This window comes from Parus major, chromosome 5 (genome assembly GCF_001522545.3).
Source record: "Parus major isolate Abel chromosome 5, Parus_major1.1, whole genome shotgun sequence".
Taxonomy (NCBI): domain Eukaryota; kingdom Metazoa; phylum Chordata; class Aves; order Passeriformes; family Paridae; genus Parus; species Parus major.
In genome coordinates this window covers 23,087,437-23,109,982 of record NC_031774.1, presented here as the reverse complement: position 1 = coordinate 23,109,982, position 22,546 = coordinate 23,087,437, and the positions used below count along the sequence as shown (strand labels likewise).

Here is a 22,546-nt window from a genome sequence, read left to right as displayed (position 1 = left end):
AACATATCCCATTTATTGGACATAATTTAGAAACCTTGAACTTGTACATTGTTTGTTGCCCACAAGCATGACTCCTAAAGGCCCCTATTCTTCCTGTTTCAAATTCCAGGGTCAGTTAAGTCTTGTTTTGACTCACAGACCCATGTTCTCCAGTCATTTTCTGTACTTTTATAATAACTGAGAAACTGTCTCTTGCATTTGTCTTCTGAACATCTCTGAGGATTCTTAGAGATGGGATATTTTTTGCTTTCCTTTTGGATCCCCAATGTGTTAATAATTTAATTTAATCTTGAATCTCTTAAGAGCTAGAACTACTAGTTTTGGAGGCCTTAGTACTGCATGTAGGTGGGGACTTGGCACAGCAAAGCCTGAAACAGATCCAGACAGAAGATAACTCATGTGAAAGACAACTGAAAGGATGGATGCTACCTTTAAATGTGGCGTGAAAGTGAGAGGAGTATGAATTAATACATTCATATAGAATCCCCTTTTTTACCATCCACTTCTCATAAAGTACTACTAAAATACAGCTACATCTGATGCAGTGAATTGAGATAGAGTTCTTTTGCCAGAAACACCAGGAAGCAATTTTTTTCCCCATCAGGGCAGTATTAAGAAGTATTTCTAATCACAGGGAGCAAATAGGACCACAGCTTTAAAGCTTTGCTTTGAAAGATGCAGCACGTTTCCTTTGAGTCAAGAACACATGCTGAAATACATTACATTTAAGTACTTCTTACAGCTATATTGCTGTAGGATTTGCACCATCTGATTTTCAGACTTGCTCCATAAGTCTTAACATCGAATGGGAAAAAAAAGGGCAAATGTTGCAGGAAATAAAAGGAACATGTGTGTTCTAAGTCTTCAATGGCTGGAGATGCTTAAAGAGCAGCTTTCATCTTACTCCTCCTCTGAGGATTTACCATACTTGCATTTCCATGATGGTTTTTTTTCTGAACAGTCAGGATATTGTTGCATGGGAGATGAAAAAATGTAAGTGAAACCACAAAGAGTACAGTTCTGTTAGAGCAATGTAGCTGAGGGCCCAGCTGCTGGTAGAGGTTAATACGGTGTTACTCACTGTGGATGGCCCATCTCACTGACTGTTGCTATTAAAGGGTTAGTCAGCAGTAACTGTAGGTTTTTAGTGCTCCTGCCATCTTCTGTTCCAACTAAGGACATTCCTACATCTTTTAGAGATGGTGTTTTGTGGCTTTTTGGGGGGTTTTTTTGGTTTTTTTTGTGGTTTTGTTGTTTTTTTGGGTTTTTTTGTTGTTGTTGTTGTTGTTGTCGTCTTCTCAGTAGCCTGCATCACAGCAGCAATCCATCCAGGATTCTACAGAAAACTGATCATGCTTCCTTTAGGAGATATCACTTGCATATCATACCTAGTAAAAATAATTCACTCATTGTACTAAGCTATCATCCCACAACTAATCAGTTAAGTGATATTTCTTTTTATTGCTCCTGCTATAAAGATCCTTACGAAGATCTTGAAGAGCCTGACCTTGTTATGAGGCTGAGAAAGATTACACAACTGAATTCTGTTTTCAGTTTCAACAAGCCAGGATTACGGTATAAATTCCTCTCTACTCTTGTCTTCCAGTAGATGGCCTTTTATTCCCCTCTAGAAAGAACTGTGCAACAAGAAGAAAGTGTCCTTTTCTATTTCTGCAACAACTTGCTCTTTTGTCTAGTTTCTTTTGCTCCTCTGATTACCATAATAAATGCATAGCATCAGTGTTAGGGCATAATGCTTGAATATTTAGGACATTTGCCTGAACTTTCTTCCATCAAAATGTTCTTAACTTGTGGCTCATGGTAGATGGTCCATGGAAGTTTATTTAGCTGTGAAATAGGTGGCATTTAAGTTAAACTTTGACAAAGGTGCATGATGTCCATAAAACTTTCAAGATTAATGGAAAAGTTTAGTACTTTCTTAAAGAAACCATAAAAAAAAAAAAAGAAAAGGCTTTGTTTCATTTTTTTATATATTAATATCTATGTTAAATTCTTATTAAATATTTATTTCTCCATGAGAAATGCAGAGAAAGCTATCATTCTTTCTCTCTCATTTCAATCTTAGAAAAAAAATATTTTTTTGACATGTAGCTCACTAGAGTATTTTAAGAGTTAAAATCAAGGGACATTACAGAACCTTAGCCAAAAGCATACCCTTAAAAGGGGCAGTTGGATGCCTTGTTGTTTCAGGTTTCTCTTAGTGCATTCATTCTGTTCTGTATTCAGACCAGTTCTGTAGTGGTGGTCATTTACAATCATTAATCTAGCTCATTGATATTGTAATGGGCTCCAAGCATTCTCTGTGAAGCTTACATGCTCCACTGCATTTCCTTCTAAATAACTAATGATGACTTCTTCAGCTTTGTCATTAACCAGATTACCTTTCTCCAGCCAGTTGTTTTATAGATTTGCTCTCTTTGAGGTTCATTTTCTTTTTTAGTTTTCACACTCATGAAAGAGACTCAATATTGGTGTGTTTAACAGCATTTTACATGACTGAACAACACTGCCCAAGCATAGGTCCAGATACCATATTTATTTTTATGAATAGAGACTTTAACTGTTGACTCGGAGGCTCCTAAAAACAACACCCTTTCCTTTCAGACTGTTTTTTTGGGCATTGTAATTTGTGAAAGAAAATTGGAGAAAACTAGCCCACAGTCTGGGTACTTGGGATTATACTGCATAGCCAGTGTGTAAACCTCTTCTGAATACACTGGGCAGTAAAGTGAAAGAATGGCCAGGTCTGCTGGTGGCTTTCAGTTCTTGGAAGATGCATATTTATGTCAAGTAGCCAAATGGTTCCAGGTGAACACAAGTGCACAGAGAAAGGTGTTCTAGATCCTTCAGTGCTTTGTGGATCACAACCAGCTTCTTGAGTTTCAACCACAATGAATTGACTGCTTTGTGTAATTGCATACTGGTGTCACTCTTGGTGGCATGTGGAATTCTCCATTCTTCACATGCTTGAACTTGTCTCCTTCATGCCTGGGCTCATGATGGATGTGTTTCAGAGAAGCAGTATCCGAGTGCCTGCTGTGATGACAGCTGTTGGTGAAGGTGCAGTTAACTGTTCAAAACTTTGCAGTGGATTAGTGAAGAGCTGATACGAGCAGGGTCAGGAAGAGACACACACAAGGCTGTCCCTAGTCATGATATAAATTATGCTGAAATGATTTGTCTCTCTTCCATTGGGTGCTTGTAGCAGCTGCACTGTTCTTTGAATGCTTCTTCCAAATAAGGCACTAAAAGAGGAAAGTCCAAAACATTCCTGGTTTTTATTCATTGTTCTGAGAAAATTGTTGACTGTTGCACCTCATGCTTTTACATGTCACCTTGTGTGATATGAACACGTATTTGAAAATACCTGATTCTGCCAGAACTGGTTCATTGGAACCTTTCACTGGTGTTTGCTGGAAAAGTTTTCTAGAAAGAAACTGGAAATCAAGGAAATCATTGATCTTACATTGCTACAGCAATTTGCAGCATTTCCACAGTTCATTATGTGTCCTCCTTGTCCTCTACCTCCTTTTTGTTTTAGGTTAATGTCATAGCTTTCTTCTGCTCCCTGACCCTGTGTGCATGACACCGATGAGCTGCCAGCTAACTGTATTTCTTGGGGCTCCCAGAGCAGAAAGGAAATACCAAACACTAATTGAAGACTGGCCATATTGTTACTAGTCCTAGTACATATCTGAGGGAGGAGGGGTTGTATGTAAGGTCCTGCATTGAATGAAATACAGCTGCATACCACCTGCCCATTTACTCTGCCCATCTCGTGATGTGTAGCCATGAATTCTTCAGTTGTTTTGAAGATCTTAAGCTTAATGACAACTTGTTTTCTTGAGTAGAGGCTGATCCACATCTTGTCTAAAGATTACGGCTGCTGTTTGAGAGCCTGGGGAAATGTTGATGGTCCCCTTCAGTGAAGTGTTGCTGGCTTTCCTGTACTTCACTATTAAGAGTGCTGTGGGTCCTGTTTCAAGTGGTTGAGCAGTCTGCCCCCCAGATGGTCAGAACTTCAACAGGAATGTTTTCTCCTTATTGTTTACAAGACCAATTAGCTCTGGCATTGGATTGATTATTTTCTACACGAGTGACTGAAAACTTCTCAAAGCGAGGAAAAGTCAACTATTGAACAAGATAAAAGCAGGCTAAATCACCTATAGTTGGGGAGATCTGCTAGTTATGTCTTTAGTAAAATTATAGTGAAAGGAAAAAATACAAAAAATGTCAAATGTTAAGGTGTTTCAGTTATAAATTACTTTCACTCTGAAACGGTACCTTATTTCTAGTTTATCTATCTTAAAAGCCACTTATCTGTCTTGCTTTGTTTTGATCTGGGTTTGCTATGCTTCTGAAACATGATGGGTAGTCATACATTCTTATACTTTAGTCTACAAAACTATTCCTGTGTCCTTTAGAGAAAGCTAAATGTCCTTAGAGATCATGCTCAATGAGCTGAGCATATCTTTAGGATTATATGTGCTTTAGAATATGCATAGATTTATCTTTATAAATGTTAAAGAATGTTGCATGGAGAAAATTGGGTGTCCATTTAAGTCACCATCTGGTTCCTGTAGTCAACTATGTACTGGAAAATTTAAACCAGACTCTTTTGTTTGTCATCTTCTATCTTCTTTTTCTGCTTCTGGAAATATTGCCAGAAGTTGTGGGCTGCTTCTCCTTTCTTATTGTTTGCTGGTTTTGCACTTTAGGAACTTTGAATTCTTTAAGCCCAAACTACATTCGAAGTCACATTCTAGACTTAAAACAAGAAATTAAAGAGTTAACATTGTCTTTAGTGTTGTATTAGGTATAGTGTTTGGGTTCCTAAAGGGAAAAGATCAAACTTCAATCATGTTTCAGATCTTCTGTGGATTCAGGAATATCGTACTGCATCACTTAAACTGCATCACTTAAACTCTTCCAATATTGGAATGTTTTCTTTACAACCATGAGAGCTGAAAACTTTATGTTTCTAATGAAAGTTCGAATTTTTCAGTTTGTGGATGTGCCATGTTAGCCACATAAGCATGCCAAATGATAGCCTTGGCCTGTACCTTTGGCAGAGTTCATGGTGCCCTGAGTAACATTCACTCAACGCTGAAGTAATGCTGCCACATGAAACACTTCATACTAAAGGGTAATTATGGGGCATTTGAAAGAGACTAGAGGATGATTAACATTTGTATAAACAGAAAGAATCTGTATTCTGGGGATAGAATTTGAGAAGTTCTGTGTAAATTCATTTTCTGTGTTTGTTAATCTGGCGACTGGTTTATTGATAAAAGGGCTCAGGATCAAAGTGCAGGAAAACAATCACACCATCTAGAAGATCTAACTCTTAAAAACCTTTAGCTTGCTCAAAGTAGGGTGCTACAAGCCTTACCCAGTTTATATGAACTGTCAGGCTACCTCCAGAACAAATGAGTTAATTCTTCATATCAGCTGCAGCTGAATCTTTTCCTTCTTACCCGAGTACTTCAAAACTAACTTTCTGCTCTATCACAGTGCTAATCCTCTCTCCTTGCTCTCTCTTGCAGCACTCCCCCAACAAATCTTTTTAGGTCAGTCTGCTTAGCTCTCCACTATATTCATCCTGAGTCGGACATAGATTGTTCCAGGCAAATCTCACTAAATCTCTTTCACTCTTTGTTTTTTCATATCATAAACTGGCTCTTTTATCTACTGTCAACAGGAGTCGCCTAAGTCTGCTGTTTGCAGCCATGATCCTTTTGTAGAGTGCAAAACATCTTGTTTGTGAAGATGGCTCACCTGGAGCAGCACCCTTCCCTTATGTCTGGCAGGAATTTGCTCATATTCTCACAGGTTAGGAGGGGCAATCCAGGGTGCAGCCAGTTGCTGAAAATACTTTTCTATCTGAGTCAAACTATAGTAATTCTGTGCATTCTTGAGTTACTCTGTCTGCTTTTGCTGTCGTGTCATGTCAGACACAAAGGCTTCTGGAGTCCTCCTGAGGATGTCCTGGGATCCCATCTGGTAGAACCTAAACAGTATCAGTGGAAAGAGTAGGTCTGTGAGTAACCTGAATTCATCTGCCTGCTTGGATAGTAAGGATGCCAAAAGTTCTATCTTAAATGTGTCTGATACCAGAGTGTTCACAAACTATCGCAGCAGGCAGGGTGCAAGTGCAGCAGGTAAAGCTGAATCCTAGGAGGGTCACTAATCCTATGACATTGCCTTGCATACATCCTGGACTCTAAGGATTAAAATGTTTTAAGCAGGGAACTACTTCAGGCTATCTAACAGTTTTTCTCTGCTGAGGAGGGGTGAATCTGCTGTCCTTATCCACCTCCTTCCCTCTTCCCTGCACCTGGTTGTGCTCTTCCACAGCTTGCTTTGCATGAGCTTTCATCACATATTTCTGAGAGCCTGTGCAAGTTTCTCAGCAAGAAGCCTGCTGAGTGCCAGAGCTGGCGTAAGGGGTGGTTCAGAACCATGTGGTCACCAGCAAGTGATGGGAAAGGAGAAAAAAGGACTCAACCTGTCCCTTTCAGCAGGAGTAAAAGTTTAAATTGGCTTAGGTGCATGGTGAACTCATCATCAGGAAGACAGAGTTAATGCATCCAGTTATTAAAATAAGAAAAATACAAGCTATTAATTTAGAAAATGTATAAAATATAGAAATTATATATGCTAGTATATAAAGAGATTGAGCCAGACCTTGGTACAAAGCCGCAGTATTTAAAGCTACTTATGCCCAAGACTCCATGTAAAGAACAGGTTCTTATGTTGATCCATGATACAGATTTTACCAATATCCTCTTTAAACTATTCACTAGAAAATCTTCCTTTAAAAAATTAAGTTGTTTTTTATCTAACCGGACATCAATCTTAGGCTTTTAGAGCATTTTCCTATTGCTCAGAAGTAACAAGTGGGTCTCTCTGTTTTCTTCTGATTTTCCTACACTCTCTGCACTATAATTTAATGATTGTAGAAGCTGTGTGTTCACTTCAAGAGCAAAATGAATTCTGCTGTACATGTCTGACATGAGCATGCTCAGTCCTGTCCATGTATTAATTTCCCTAGAATTCTTGGGTTTCTGATTGTTATTAGCAATAGATGTATGGAGGAAGTTAGGCCATAGGTATCCTGTAGGTGAACAAGGCATGTGCAGGGTTTAGCCTACTAGCCAGATGATACTTACTAAGTTGCAATATTATCAATACTCATGTTTATGTTAATTTTTTTGTAAAACTGTCATTCCTGTAGACAGCATGAGAAGATGTAGTCTGTTATTTTGGGGAGGGGTTGGTTTTTTTGTTGTTTTCTACAAGGTTGCAATCCTTCATGGATATGAAGAGAGTCCTAAATATGTGGTACTTACACCAGAAACACTAAAAAACTGAAGGCCAACAAAGACTCTTCCAACACTTAAAAAAAAAAATAATTAAAAATAGGCTGTTCTCTGTTATATTTGAAGGAGACTAATTTACAGCTCTATGCCTTTATGACTCTTGAATGACTTCATGACTGCGATAGAAAAACAACCTGTGGAAATTGTGTGTCCTACCATAATTCAGAGGGGACAGATACATTGCTCAGGGCTCCAGTCTGCTTGGATACTGGTTGTACATAAAAAATTATGGAAATAGGGAACTTTTAATGTATATTCATCAAGGCAATCCTTGTGTTTCTGGGAAGCTAATAATGTGACTTTTTGGGGCAGATTTCATACACCAGCTGCAGTAAATATTCTCCTACTGCTTTGGGCATTTTATAGCTGTCACAATGTTGTGACAATGTTGTAGATAGCTACTTCTTGTGCTGAAAGCAGCCTAGATACAGCAGCAATGACTGCAATTCAGGCTAAGTCCTAAATATTTATTGGCTTCCTGGGTAGATTTTACAGCCTTCACTGAGCTCCAGGCTTCTATGTCTAGGCTGCTGTCACTATGAAAGATAACTGGTTTTAAGATAATTCAGGTGTGTCTACACTTCATGAACAACACTGACAGCAGCATTAACACATCATTTAGTATTCCTAGAGTTTGCATCACTCCAGATTGTGCGCCATCTGTTAGCCACATACAAACCAGAAACAGCTTTAATATGTGCTTTAAAGCACATATTAAAAAGCACAAAGCAGCTGCCTCCATGTTTCTCAAGGCAGGCCATTTTTGTCCAGAAATGGTACCTTCTAAGACTGTACCACATAGACAAAATTCTTTCTCCACTGTACCTCTGAAACATGAGAAACAATCTTCCTCAGGCACTAGAAGACCATAAACTACTCAGAGGACAATCCAATCTCTAGGAAAGGGTTAGGATTTTGCTAGTGTCATGGTCTCAGTAGCAGTACAAGCTAGGCAAGAATTTGAAGTCTAGTAGAGCAAAAATTATGCTGAATGGTCAAAGTACTTCCTGTTAAGCTCCTTCTTAGTGAGCTGTTGTTTTAAAGTGACTTTGGAATTTGTTATTAGTTCTTTTTTGGTAGAAGAGCGAAGTGTTAGTTCAGCTGTAAATGAACATGATTAACACGAAGACTGCAATCTCCATCCTTGAGCATTTGGTTATGAGCAAGTTTGTTCCACTGGACACCATAGAATGTGTATATCTCATTGCCCTGTGCTGTGGGGTCAGATTTAAACACTCCATGATTTGCTTCATTTGTTACTGGAACTTGAGATGCAGTAATTTGTGGTAGCAACCAAAGTAGCAGTTGTGGATTCCAGTTTTCACTCATTCTGACTGATACCTTCCTTCTTTTCGTTCTTTCTTCATCATGCAACATTGAACTCTATTTACTCAGCTGTGGCCTGGAGACAGGAAGGAGCAACGTGGTCATGCACCAAAACTGCCTTTGTTTATTCCAAGCAGCTCTTGGCAGACAATGTGGTACATGGGCAAATGTAATTTTCTGCATGGTCTTCACTGACCTTGCTGTAGGGGATAGGAAAACAGTGATCACAGCAAACTGAAGACACCTCCTAAGGTCTGTGGTGATCCCACTTCCTGTGTAAAAGGTACCCACCTATAGCCTGAAAAATTGGTATGATTTGTTGGTCAGACGCCTGGGGTGTCTACAGGCTGAGTTGTGTTACAGCCTAAAAAAGTCTGCCTGTGTACTTCAGTGAATAATTTGGTGCCATTTCCCCAGGCATTAGAAACAAAGGGTTTCTTTAGAGGAGGAACTTCTTTGTACCTCTTCAGCTTTATGGGCAGTTTCTAGTCTAAATGGACCATTTGCCCAAGGATTGAAACTGTAATTAATTCCGCTTTTATTGACAACAAACTTTATTCTCTAATGTGCTGGTTTGGAGAGGCTTTCTGCCACCCTTTCTCAAATTCTTTCTGAGCAGACTTCTGTTTTTATTCTATATTGTTTTTTGTTTTATGGTAGAGGAGTAAGAATGATGCTGTGATTTGGTAAGAAGAGACCGAAGAAAAAGACAGCATAAATTATAATAAGTTTTTGAATGATGTTATTTCTGCCAAGTGAGAGATCTCTATTTATGTCTCAAAATTAATGCTCTCTTAGAACCCAGTTACCTTCTCAAGCTGCTTTTGTCTATCAATCAGACAGGGACTGAGAAAAAAGTGCAACTTTCTTTGGAGACCTCATCCTTCAAAAAAAAACTGGCCTCAAACACCTTCACCTGCCAGGAGAAAAGAGGAGACTAAAAACCAAAATTAATGAAATGGGCCTTAGCTGATTAAAGCAGGCAGATTATCCTCCTAGAGTCTGTTCTGAATGTGTGAAGGATGCTTCGTATACTGCTGGACACCACACTGTGAAAATCTAAAGGGGATCAAAGCAGAGGAACAGATATAACTGGGCTAAGAAGGGAAAGAAGTAGAGGGTAAGGTAAACAGATTTAACTTTAGATAAATGTAGTTATCTGTTAAGTGGATTGAATAAGATACAGTATGAAGAAAGCGTAATTATAATGGTCTGGTGACAAATGAAAGAAAAAATAATAACAAGCAAGAGGTGTAAGGATGCATAAATAGGAATTTTAATTTAAGCAAATAAAAAATCTGTCAATTGAGTATTGCATAAAGTTTCCAGCCGGTGTGATTCCTTCAGACCAACATCTAGACCTTTTGGCAAAGATCAGAAATTTATTGCCCAGCATTATTCAAAGCTAGATTTAGAATCCTTGAAGAGTAAGAGGTCCATACTACCTGTTCAATTAAGAGAAAGTGTCTGTTTCAACAAGAGCTTTTATATGCCAAAGTTCTATGTTTTCATGTAACCTGTTTCCTGTGCTGGGCCTGTGGAAAATCACAGAATGGGTCACTGGCCACAGTGGGTCATTTGGTCCAACCTTCCTGCTCAAGCAAGATCATCCTAGAGCACATGACACAGGATTGCATCCAGATGGTTCTTGAGTATCTCCAGTGAGAGAGACTCCACAACCCTGTTGGACAACCTGCAGCATGGTCATTCCCACAGTAAAGTTCTTCCTCATATCCATGTGGAAATTCCTGTGTATGTGTTCCCGCCTATTGCTTCTTATCCTACTGCTTGGCACCATCAAGAAGAGCCTGGCTCCATCCTCTTGGCACCCTCCCTTCAGATACTGATAGACATTGATGACTATGTCTATCATATAGAGATGATGTCCCTTCTCAGTTTTTTCTTCTCAAGGTGAACAGGCCCAAGTCACTCAGCCTGTGCTTACAAGAGAGATTCTCCAGACCCTTAATAATCTTGGTAACCCTCCACTGGACCTGCTCCAGGAGCTCCATGTCTCTCTTGTCCTGAAGATCCCAGAACTGGACACAGTGCTCCTGATGTGGCCTCACAATGACTGAGTAGAGGGGCAGGGTCATCTGCCTGGACCTGCTCTCAATGCTCTTCCTAGTGCACCCCAGGATACCATTGGCCTTCTTGCCCACAAAGGCACTGCTGGTTCAGAGGCAGCTTGTTGTCCATCAGTACCCCCAGGTCCTTCTCCACAGAGTTGCTTTCCAGCAGATCAGCCCCCAGCTTATGCTGATGCTTGGGGCTGTTCTTTTCCAGGTGCAGGACCCTACACTTGCCTTTGTTAAATTTCAGTTGTTTCCTCTCTGCCCATCTCTTCAACCTGTTGAGGTTTTTCTGAATGGCAGCCCAAGTAGCCAAGAAGGGCAACGGCCTGGCCTCTATCAGCAGTAGTGTGGCCAGCAGGACTAGGGCAGTGATTGTCCCCCTGTACTCAGCACTGGTGAGGCCACGCCTTGAACCCTGCATCCAGTTTTGAGCCCGTCAATGCAAGAAAGACATTGAGGTGCTGGAGCACATCCAGAGAAGGGCAGTGGAGCTGGTGAAAGGTCTGGAGTACAAGTCTTGGGAGAAATGGCTGAGGGAGCTGGTGTTGTTTAGCCTGGAGAAAAAGAGGTGTAAGGGAAACCTTACTGCTCTCTATCTCTATTTATCTGAAAAGAGATAGAGAGATGGGGGTCAGTCTTTCCTCCCAAGTAACAAGGTTAGAGAAAATGGCTTCCAGTTGCACCAGGGAAAGTTTAGATTGGCTATTAGAAAAAATTTCTTCACTGAAAGTGTGGTTAAGCATTGGAATGCCCCACCCTGCCCTGGAAAGTGATGGAATCGCCATCCTTGGAAGTGTTCAAAAAACATGTAGATGTGATGCTTAGGGATGTGGTTCAATGGTGGACTTGGCAGTGTTGGCTAATGGTTGGACCTTAATGATTCTGTGATTCTAAGTTGTGGCTGTCATCTGAAACAAGGTTAATTATATGGATGAGAGCCTAATGAAGACTAATGTGTTTGTGGCAAAAGAACTTATGCTCTGTACCTCAGTCCCACTGCCAGTGCCCTTGTGATCCCCTCCCTGACTACTGCTTGGCTCTGCTTCCACCTCTGGCTCTTTCTTCCATACTTTGCATTCTTCTGTATATAGAAGTACTGCAAAATTGCTGCTGTTCAGCTAGTCTTCTTCTTAACTCCAGTCCACAGCCTTTTGGACTGTGAACATACAATCATGTAGGGCTTTTTAACATCAGGATGTTTCCATTCCCTTGGGATCCTATAAGCTTCCCTAAGAGTCACTTCTTTTAGACTCCCTCTCCTGAGCCACAATGTTCCTTCTTGACCAGTCTTTCACAAAGCTGCTCTCTAAAACATGAATCATTTGATTGGTTTCCTTGTGTTTTTTGGAACTTTGTTCTGTGCTTCCTATAATACAGTGACCAGATTTGTACACATTATTCCAAAAGAGACCATCCAGCTGCCTTACTGAATGCCAAAGTAATAACGTCTGTGGTTTATACTCTGTAGCCTTCCATACACAACCCAAAAACCTTGTTTGCCTTTGTTACTGCTGCCAGATGTTCTGTGGATGATTTTCAAGTGTATTGTGGGGAATGTCACCATGCCAGTGAATTTCAGCAAATTTAAGCAACTTTGAAATTATTCCTTTTTCCAAATGGTTATATTCAAGTCAAACCAAACTGTGTTCTCACTTGAAACTGCCCTGTTTTGGTTACCCCTTTTTCACACTGAATCACTACCTGTTACCAGTTTCTCTGCAAGACCTGTTTAATAGGATTTCCCCTTTATCAGGCCTCTTTCAGACGGTGCTGGGAACTCCATCTGAAGAGCCCATCTCTGAAAGTCTAGGGAACAGTTATATTGTCTTTAATACTCAGACTACTTGAATTGGGAGTCAAGGGAATATGAGGCTTTTTTCCTAGAGAGGAAGCAAGGGGAGGGAACAGCCTATAAAAGAATGACAATGTTCTCACCTCTCTTTTCCTGCAGATTTGCTGACAGCACAGGAATACCACTGCCTGCTGCAGTTGCTCTGCCCTGACTTCCCAATGGAACTCACTCAGAAAGCAGCAAGGTGGGTCCTCATTCTCTCTTTAAAGGCAAGATTAGACCTACATGCATGATCTTTACCTAGGTAAAGGTATGAACAGGGACCTTCAACTTTTAAGGTTTTGGGGAAAAGAGACACCATCTTTTGAGGTTAAGAACAGGGTGTTTCTCTAGCAGTGTGAAAGAGTATGTATTTAAGATATACAAAGACTGAAATATCAATGCAGAATGCTGCTGTTGGCTCTATGTTCAGATGAGTTACAGATAAAAGAATGTTAGCCAATATGTTTTTAACTGACATGATTTTTAAACTTGATTTCAAATACTGTTTACCATTCTAAAATGTGTTCCCCCTTGCCCCAGCTTCTATGGTTGATCACATTTAAACACACTAACCTCTGAAGGGTTGCCAGTGTTTTAAAGTATGTTTGGTAAGAGCATGGCAGCTAATCTGTTTGAAATTTTATTTTAATCTAGACACGGCAAAAAGCAGATAGTTGGCTCAGGGCGTTGATAATGTGATACGGAGTATTTGACTGATTGTGCTTACTGATTCCAGTCCAGCCAGCTGATTATTAACTATCTGATACTGAAAATGTAATAAGGTACACACATCTGTTCAGTTGCATGGCCCCCAGTGTCAGACTAAGAATGCTAGTCCTATAGCAGAAATCTGCTTCCTTTCATGGAGGTACACAAGCACCAGTCCCATGTGCTGGTGTGTATTTCATAGGGCTCCAGCTGAACTGAGCAGGAATTTGTGATGGTGCATACAATGAAGGAGACTTCAGCGTATCTACACATGTTGTGATGTTTGTGTCCAGGAATTTAGTCCACAAGGCTGCTGTAAACTAGAGGCCCCATTCAGGGGCCTGCAGTACTGTTGTGCATGTGCCATAGAGACAGACAAGCTGGCTTTGGGAGCAGGTGTTGGAGAGATATGAGATCTCTGTCAGAGGCTCAGGTGGGGGTGACCTCATTCCTACTTTTGGCTGGCTAGAGATTTACTTGCACATTGCTAGCTCTGTAACAAGCTGATCTATTTGAACAATTTTAATAAAACTTGTCATATTTCTAAACCATTTTTGTCTTTGCTTACAACTGTTGCCCACTATCTTGTCCTTTTTCTGGTCTACACTGTCCATTGTCCTCCTTGGTTTCTGCCTGTTAGAAAGGTGAGCTCTGCAGACTTTCTTACAGCACCAGTTGACCTAGTCTTTGCAAAACATGGGGTCACATGCAAACCTAGAGACATTGTTCCTTCTTCAATCTGCACACACCCAATAGTTCTGTTGCTAATTTTCTTTGGCAAGGAAAGAAATAAAGTAGCAGAGAGGGTGAATGAAATAAAGTAGCAGCAGCATTCAGTGATACAGCCCGGACCTGTATTGGTGCTGTTGGGAAGAGGGAAGTCATAGCTGTAGCCTCTGTGCTGCATGACTGAGATGATCTCACAGCACCGTGCAGTCCACTCATCCAGGAGCTGTTGCTATGCTCTGATAAAAAACAATAAGGCTAAGATCAGAATACGTCAGAACATAAGAACAGAGACAACAACAATATAGGTTTTATTCACATGACATCAGAGAACTCTCCTGTTCTTGGCACGCTACACAAATGCAGAAGTCATAGCCAAAAAAATGAACTAGGATATCTATGTCTGTGAGATTTCTTGGATAGTTTTTTTGGTTTTTATGCTAATGGTTATAATGGTTTTTATTCTAATGGTTATAGCCATTAGCAGGTTAAATACTTTAATCTACAGAGATACCTTTGATCTTTAGAGACCCCTCTTGGCTTTCTGAATCTTGAAAATGCAGGACAGAATATGAAGGATTTTTTTCTGGTTTGATGCCATGGTTTTAAGATCTGTACCTGAGTACTGATTTTTCTATTGTAAGAGAAACACAAGGAACTCACTGCCCACATCTGAGTAGCTACAGCCAAGTAGTTCACAGCTCCTATGCTCTTTTATTTGGTGTGTGAGCTCATGTTGCACTGATCAGGTCTAATGGAACTGGGGCTTGCAATTCAGTAACCCTGTTGTTAAAAGACTGCCTAAGAGAGCAGACTGTTTTGTACATTTTGCTTATTTTTGCCTCCATGTCTCAGTAAATAAACCAAGTCTCTGAAAGCTCATTTGAGCCAGCCTGGCTTTAAGACAGATTGTGTCAGCCTTTAATGGTAACAGAAAATGGTAAAAGTCCTTTCAATTTGCCTTGTCTAGAGTTTGTCCTGGGAACATCCTGTCTAGTCTGGATTTCTGAGATTTTAACCACAATCAGGAGACCATAAAGTTTCCCCATTGGCACAACAGTTAGGCTTTCCTGCCAACCAAACCCACTTGAACCCTGTAAGACCACTATACCCTCTACCAGAATGCCTCAAGTGTAGGCATTTTTCTTCAGTCCTTTCCAAAGTTCCTCCTTGATTTTCATTATTCACTGAGTGCCAGCTACTAACTTTTTTAATACATCTGTGGCCTCAGGGTTTAAAGTCTAATTTGGACAAGAAAAAAAAAAAAATCCCTTGAAATATGAGATACCTGATGAACTCTTTTGAGCTGCAGTTCAGACTTTCAGATTTTTTCCTCAGTTTTGGTCCTGCTGTCTAGGTTACAGTCCATAGCTAGGTTTTTCTCCTTGCCAGATATTTCAAGGAAGAGGTGCAGATATGTTGCATATGATGCTCTCTCTGCTTCCTTGAGTGCTTAGTCAGCTGGTCATGTGGGGGAATTGCCAGCTGCAGTCAATCTCCTCATAAATGATTGTATGGATTTAAAGACTTCTCAACATTTCCGGTGTGCAAACCCCTGGGCCAAGCAGAGTCAGTAACCCAGCACCAGAGTGCACCTGCTTCTATTTAGATGCTCCTCCGTCACATATGTGCTGTACAGGCTTCCTCAGAGGCTTCTTCCTGTCTTTAACAGCAAAAATTGTCCAGCAAATTCTCATACTTCTGCATACTTCCTCATGCTCTCCTCTAAGTAAGAGACTGGAACTTGGTGCTGCAGAGCACTGCCATTGACCAGAGTTTTAAATTTAACAAGTGAAATGAGTTTCTTGTTATGAAGGTGATGTAATATTGTCTCTCTGCATAACAAATATGTAAAACCACTCTCCACTGTTGTTCTCCTGCATTTTTGAGAAGAAAGCTTTGGTGCTTTGAGGGTGTCTGGGAGACAGACCATCATTTCAAAGGAGGGAGTGCAGCTCATCAGTGATGTGGCCAATCACATTTCCAGTGCTTAAACAGCGGCTGGAAATGCCAGTGGCTGAACAGTATTGCCTGAGAGATGAAGATGCTCTGCCTGCCAGCTTCAAAGCCATTTCCTTGATGTGGCCACTGACAATCTCAGTAGCATGCTTATTAGTGAGAATTAAGAACTGAAGCTACTGCTTCTTTATACAGGAGGAGAGGAGGCTTCTGGAATGTAATAAATAAATCAGAAGCACTTTGACATCTTCAAAGGGTTTTGTTTTAAATACTGGCTTTTCTCCTGGGGACCCTCTTAGCCCCAGTCTTTCTTCTTTGAGATAATTAATTCAAGCTGCTCTACATGTTTGATTTTGCCACAGTGAACAGAACTGGTCTGAGTGGCAGGGAAGTCTTGCAAGATCCTATGTTCTTCTAGGTCAGCCTCCCACACAGCTCCCTGGAGTCTTTTACATGAGACAGAACAGTGTTTCCCCAGCAGTGTGTTTAGACAATTGATGCTGCAGGAGTTGGTGTGCAGATTGCATCTGGCCCTGTGTCCAAAAGGGTCCTACTGGATGACCCATACTTTGGCTGTAATGAACTGACAGTCCTCATATAGCACAGTATGCCAGATGCTGACTGTGCCGATTCAGTAGACCTACATGCAGCTGAAAAGAAATACCAATTGCATTTCTTTAGCATTGCCTGAATACTCCAGGCTTTTTCCCTGTCCAAGTGGAGTATTTTCTTTTGTTTTACAGACTAAGTCGTCATTGATTAGATGAGTTTGATTTACCCCACTCATTCAGAGACTGACCTTTTTATCCTTAGGTAGTGGTGGCAGTGACCAGAGCATTGTTTTTGTTTTAATTTTCATTTTTGCCCTGAAAGCAACAAGTTTTTTTTCTGAAAGGAAGAGTTGGACTTTGCTGTCATTTACATTTCATCTTTATGGCCTGTGGCTGGTATTTTCCATATTCAAGAAATAGGCTTCAAAGTAAGGATGTGTGTAGCTCCCTACATGCACCTATGACTTAGCAGGGACAAAGAAGACTGTCCCTGGCCCAAGAAGTCTTCAGTTGCTGTGACAGTTGACTTGATAGTCAAATAATAAACCTAATATGAAAAAAGACCAATTCTTTTATCAGGAAGGGAGGATAGGATATTCAGAGAGTGCAGTTAGGAAGTTGATTTTTGGTGCAATGTTATTTCCTCTGTAGTCAAGTTTGTTTGAGTACACATGGTGAATTGCAACTGTTGAGACATTTATGAATCTGAAAAATGTCCCAGTTTGATGAATTCTGATATACAGAGGAGTAGCATGAGTCTCGTTCTGCTTATACGAGTTTACTACTTGTGTACCTGTCCTGTCTGTAGTCACATTTAGTCAGAATCTGGACTTCATTGATCCTTGTGGATCCCTTCCAGCTCAGGGTATTCTACAATTCTATATAACCATATGAACTAGCCCTGCATATTTATGTACCAGTGTTTTGTACCATCTTGTCCACTGGGCTTTGAATGTCGCAGTGCTCTGTTCACACTGTAGCTGAAGTGTGTGATTGACATTCAGGATCTTCGGCTTGCTTCAGGTTCTTAAACTGCCTTCATTTGATATTAGGGCATCCACATCCATGCAGCAGTGGGTGTTCCCATTTCTCTCTCCTAACTTCTTGTACTGGGTCACTAGCAATCCTCAGCTGCACACAGTTCCTTGGCTGCACTTTCTAAAGCTCTGGGGTTCCTGGTTACAGACTTTAGTTTTTTTGTAGATGCTAAAATGTTTCTCTCATCTTATCATAGGATTGTGCTGATGGATGATGCAATGGATTGCCTGATGTCTTTTTCTGATTTCCTCTTTGCTTTCCAGATCCAGTTCTACTATTCAGGTAAATGCCAGGAAGCTGTTGACTTCTCCCACTTGTAGAATTACAATTTTACAGCTTCCCAATCTTTGCACTTTTTTGAGATGATATGTTTTTTCACAGAAAATATATAGCTAATGGACTCTACTGATGAAAAACATCACAGATGTGAAGAGATTAGGAGACTTAATGAGGAGATTCCAAATTATTGTGAATAAGGACATATCCACAACTGCTATGTCTGATGTGTTTATTTGTCTTGGTCTTGAGACATGAATTTCCAGCTTTATCTAGACTATGTTAACACCTAACAATTAGCTTTCACTAGGAACATTTCTTCCCTTTCTTTAAGGAAATTATTCATTCCTGCTGGAAAAAGGATAGGAAAAGCCCCCCAGCTGGTGCCTTTAAGGGAAAAGCAACTAGACAAATCTATATAATTCTTCCCCTTAATATTTGCTCCACTATGAGGTGGTTTCAGCTCAGAGAGTTTCTGAACTGGGTATTATTTCCATGCGTTTAGGAACCCTCAGTGCACTCCACTCCCAAGAACTTTTTCGGTCTCCCCTTGAAATCATATAAACTTGTAACCTCCACACCTTTTGGTGAAGAATTGTTCAGGTTTGACACCTGTCCGGTGAAGAACCACCTCTTTTGTTTGATTAGAGAGCCTCTAGTTGGAAAGCAAAAGGAACAGATAATCCATGTGAACAATCTTCATATTGTTGGTCATTTATTGTATTCAATCCCACTTCCCCAGTCTGAGTTTTAACTAGATAGGATACTTCTAAAATTCTTGGCAGGAAAAGTACAAATCAAATAATATTGGCGTGTGTGTGTGTGTATTTTCTCGTGCTCACCCACACATACACATCTGGAAAATCCCCAGGTATTTTTAAACTTCAGGAAACAAGGTGGAGAAACTTGGATGAGCATTAAGGTGTTTGTCCTGGATGGGAAGACTGCTTTAAAATATATCGTCCTGCCACCCTAGCCCCTCTAAATTGTGACTGAGGAACGAGAATCTCATTCAGGACAAAAAGAGGGAAGCATTAGATATGCTCCCAAGCACTGGCTAGCATGGCACTTTCTCATCTCCTGACACACAGCAATTTCTAACATAAAGGTCCTGGATTTCTGTCCACTCACACTGAAATGGCTCCCTCTGATGGACGTTGCTCACAATTGGCCTCGACCAGGCGGAATGGGCTAGGTTTACGTACTCAGAAACACTGGCTAGAAGCTGTTGTGAGCATAGTCTGTGGTCAGAGAGTAAACCTGGGTGGCCTTCTGATCTGATCCAACCTGTGAGTTCCCATCTTTATAGCAGTTCGGAGTCCTCTGCTATCCCTAATATAAAAATCTCTTTTTCTCAATAGTTCTCTGTATATACGTCCCTTGTAACTCTACTGTGCATATCACTTTATCCATGACAACTCATTATAAAAAACAGTTCTAAATGGTGATTTTGAGTTGGGCAGAACCAGGCTTGCAATGCCTTTAGTCAGGGACAGAAAATGTGTTTGGAAAGTTTTCTCTGATAAAACAAATATTTCCATGGAGCTGCAGAACCTCAGCACAGCCTCAGGGCCTGCTGACATCTTGACTTTCCTCTCCACCCACCTCACGCACAGCATTGCACTTCCATTCACTCGGAACTTAAATGCCACTGGAGTCCTGGCAAGCTCATTCTTGTGTACACACACTCAAAGATCCCATCCCTGTCCTGTTCACCCAGGCACAGTGCACACACGCAGCCTGTCATACACTCTCCCACCAACCCACACACATGCAAACCACTCCAAATGGAATCTGGATTTGTAAACTGCTGACCACATCCATAAACAAACTTGTTTAAAATTAGACTCCTGCAGTAAACAGTGGGTAGTACGAGGAGCCTGGGGAGAGGCTTTCTGCCAACTCCAGCCCTGACCTGCCCTGGCCCTTCTTCTCAATCCTGTGTTATATTTACTTTGGAGCAGCACGGAGGCAAGCTGGGATCCTGCCTGGAGCCCTAACTAATATGCTTCCTTTCCTCCTGTTGCAATTCAATATAGTTTGCTCCCAGCTTGGACGAGGTCTTAACAGTGGCAAGAGGTGGAGAAGGAAAATATTTTAGACTTCACAAACTAGTTTTGTGTTTGACATTAGCTTTCACACTCACTGTTTCATCAGTGTGCTAGCTAGCCTTTTTTCCCTTGAGATTAATCTTCTCAACAGAGTGAGTGACCTCTCATAATCATCCTAATAATAAGAAGACAGCAATTTCTATGGAAATGGCTGTATGGGTGTGCATAATATCTGTTCTGAACATGCAGGATACTGTAGAGTTGTGCTTATTTCCTGTTAGTGCTATGTACAACACAGAACAACAGTTTAAGCCACAGTCTGGTAAGTCAGGAGGTTGCTTTGCTGTTTACAGCCCTGAGTTTTCAATTTATTTCTATTCTTTTAGAGTTCCTGGAAAGTGTGGCTGCCATTTATCAAGACCTGCTGGCTGGTAAGAATCCAAATACTGTGATTGTGCCAACATCATCCTCTGGACAACATCGGCAACGCCAACCTCCAAGTGACTGCAATCCACTTGAAGGAGTAGAGGCATCTCTCTTCTACCAGTGCCTGGAGTCCTTGTGTGACAGATCAAAGTACAGGTACGAATGGAGTCTAAAATACAAATTTGAAGTCCCTGTCTGTGGAGAACCTTTGTAAGGTTGGAGCTGTTAAGAAAGAGAGGGCTTTGAACAAGCTGATATTCCCACATGGCTCTCACTGAGGAAGTATGAAGGAAAACATCATAGCTGAACAGCTTTAGCCAAATGAGAGAATTTCATGGACCAGAGAAACATGGGGTTTGAACTGATTCTTGAAGTAATAGATGGATTTGGATCTCTGCTCTCCATCTCACTTCTGAATTGACACTTTCATCAAGAAGAGATCCATTATGAGTTAGCTAGGGGGGATAAACAAGTGCAGTTGGGTTCTTGGGAGTTCCAAGAGCCCACTGGGTGGATGGAGTATGAAGCCTTAGTACATAGGTGAGTTCACACTGTTAGTCTGTACCTGAGCCTGTGTTGGAGCAGGTCTCCAGCTACAGATGCCAGGTACAAGACTAGCTGTACTTCAGCAGAGGATGGAGCAACACCAGACCTTATTGTATAGCTTTGACAGACACTTTCATCATAGTTTCTTGCAGGTTGTGAGAATACGCCCTCCTAGAAGGTCATGGTCTAGAAACACAAAATAACTCACAACAAGTTCCACCTGATTTATACTTTAGGTTTCCAAATCCAGATTTGTGATCCACAAAATTATTGCTGAACTGCTGTCCAGTTCTATAGATACCTAAGTATGGAGTTGATGGGTTGTTTTGATCTTACAAACAACAAAAAAAAAGGACATACATTCCTTGTATGTCCTGAGAACTTCAGATTCTTCAGGGAAGAGTACTGTGGGCCCATCTGGTAGGTGTGTTGTGCTTTGCACAGCACTATGAGGGGAGCAATTCCCAGCCTTTCATGCAGTAGCTCAGTACTCAGTCAGGCTTTGGTAACCACTTCTGCCTGAGTAACCAGTTCACCCCCACATCTCCCAGGGGTGCCACCACACCACTGACTGTTCAACACTTCCTCTTTATAAGACAGCTTGATTTTGCATGAAATCCTTCAAGGAGTATTGGTCAAGAGCAAGAATCACCATGAAAATACTGCTTAGAACTCAGGACCAGGGGTGAAGGTGAGTGTAGGAGAAGGGGATATGCTAATTTAGTCCTCACCTAAATAGTGTTCTCTGACATATTTAGGCTATCATTGGAGAGGTTTTCTTGCCCCTTGGATGACTATCATTGATAATAGTGTGATAACAGCATTTTAAACTGAGTCAAGGCAGCCTCACAGTGTTAGACTAGGTAAAGGGTTTATTTCTCGATTTTGAGCTGGGTCTGAGAAAAAGAAGAGATTATAATTTAGAAAACAAAATTATCTCAGTCTCTCTTTTCCTAGCTGCCCACCTTCTGCTCTTGTGAAGGAAATGCTGAGTAGTGTGCAGAGAATGACCTTCTATGGATTCCTTATGGCTCTTGCAAAGGATCAGGGCATCAATCGAGCCCTAGGTAAGACCTCTCTAAATGATATAGCTCTAGATTTCCAGTCATTCTGTATTTCTGTGGAATTTCTTTTGTAATTATAACCCATATTTTACACTGTCAGGAAGAGAGTGAGGGGAAGTTTTTCATCTTTTTGTTGATGGATTAACTTAAAAAATATAACATGTGCCTTACTGTCTGCCTGAAGCTGTGGAGCTTCCTCAAGGATTACTGAGTTGAGGTGCCATCCTATATTTTAGCCCTTTGTGCTCCCACAGATTTTAAACGGTTGCTCTCATCTATAAGACAAGAAGGCACACCTAATGGAAAACTGCTATTTCCTTGGCTCAAAGGTTAAAATCTCAGTCTTTCCCAGCTCGTCTTCATTTTCCCTCAAGGCAGCAAAATCTTGCTAGAAGCTATCTATGGCCTGCTGAAAACACAAACTGCTACAAAAATCTGTAGCATGGTGCTGTGGGAACCACAGGGATTACCAACCAGCATCTCACTGCTTGTTTCTGTTGTGCTGGTTTGGAACAAGGAAGCAGTGTTACATTGGCAAAGGACAGTATGTAATCCATCTATAA

The 22,546-nt window shown here is 40.9% G+C and overlaps 1 protein-coding gene across 2 annotated transcripts in view; it reads left to right on the top strand.

Moving 5' to 3' along the window:
* C5H11orf49 (chromosome 5 C11orf49 homolog) overlaps positions 1-22,546 on the top strand; it is a 79,158-nt gene that overhangs the window by 52,084 nt on the left and 4,528 nt on the right. For both annotated transcript variants that reach the window (XM_015629797.3, XM_015629798.3), the window contains exons 4-7: positions 12,756-12,840; positions 17,817-17,902; positions 20,334-20,529; positions 21,877-21,986. In XM_015629797.3, coding sequence (XP_015485283.1) covers positions 12,756-12,840; positions 17,817-17,902; positions 20,334-20,529; positions 21,877-21,986 — 477 coding nt within the window. The remainder of the gene's footprint in view (positions 1-12,755; positions 12,841-17,816; positions 17,903-20,333; positions 20,530-21,876; positions 21,987-22,546) is intronic.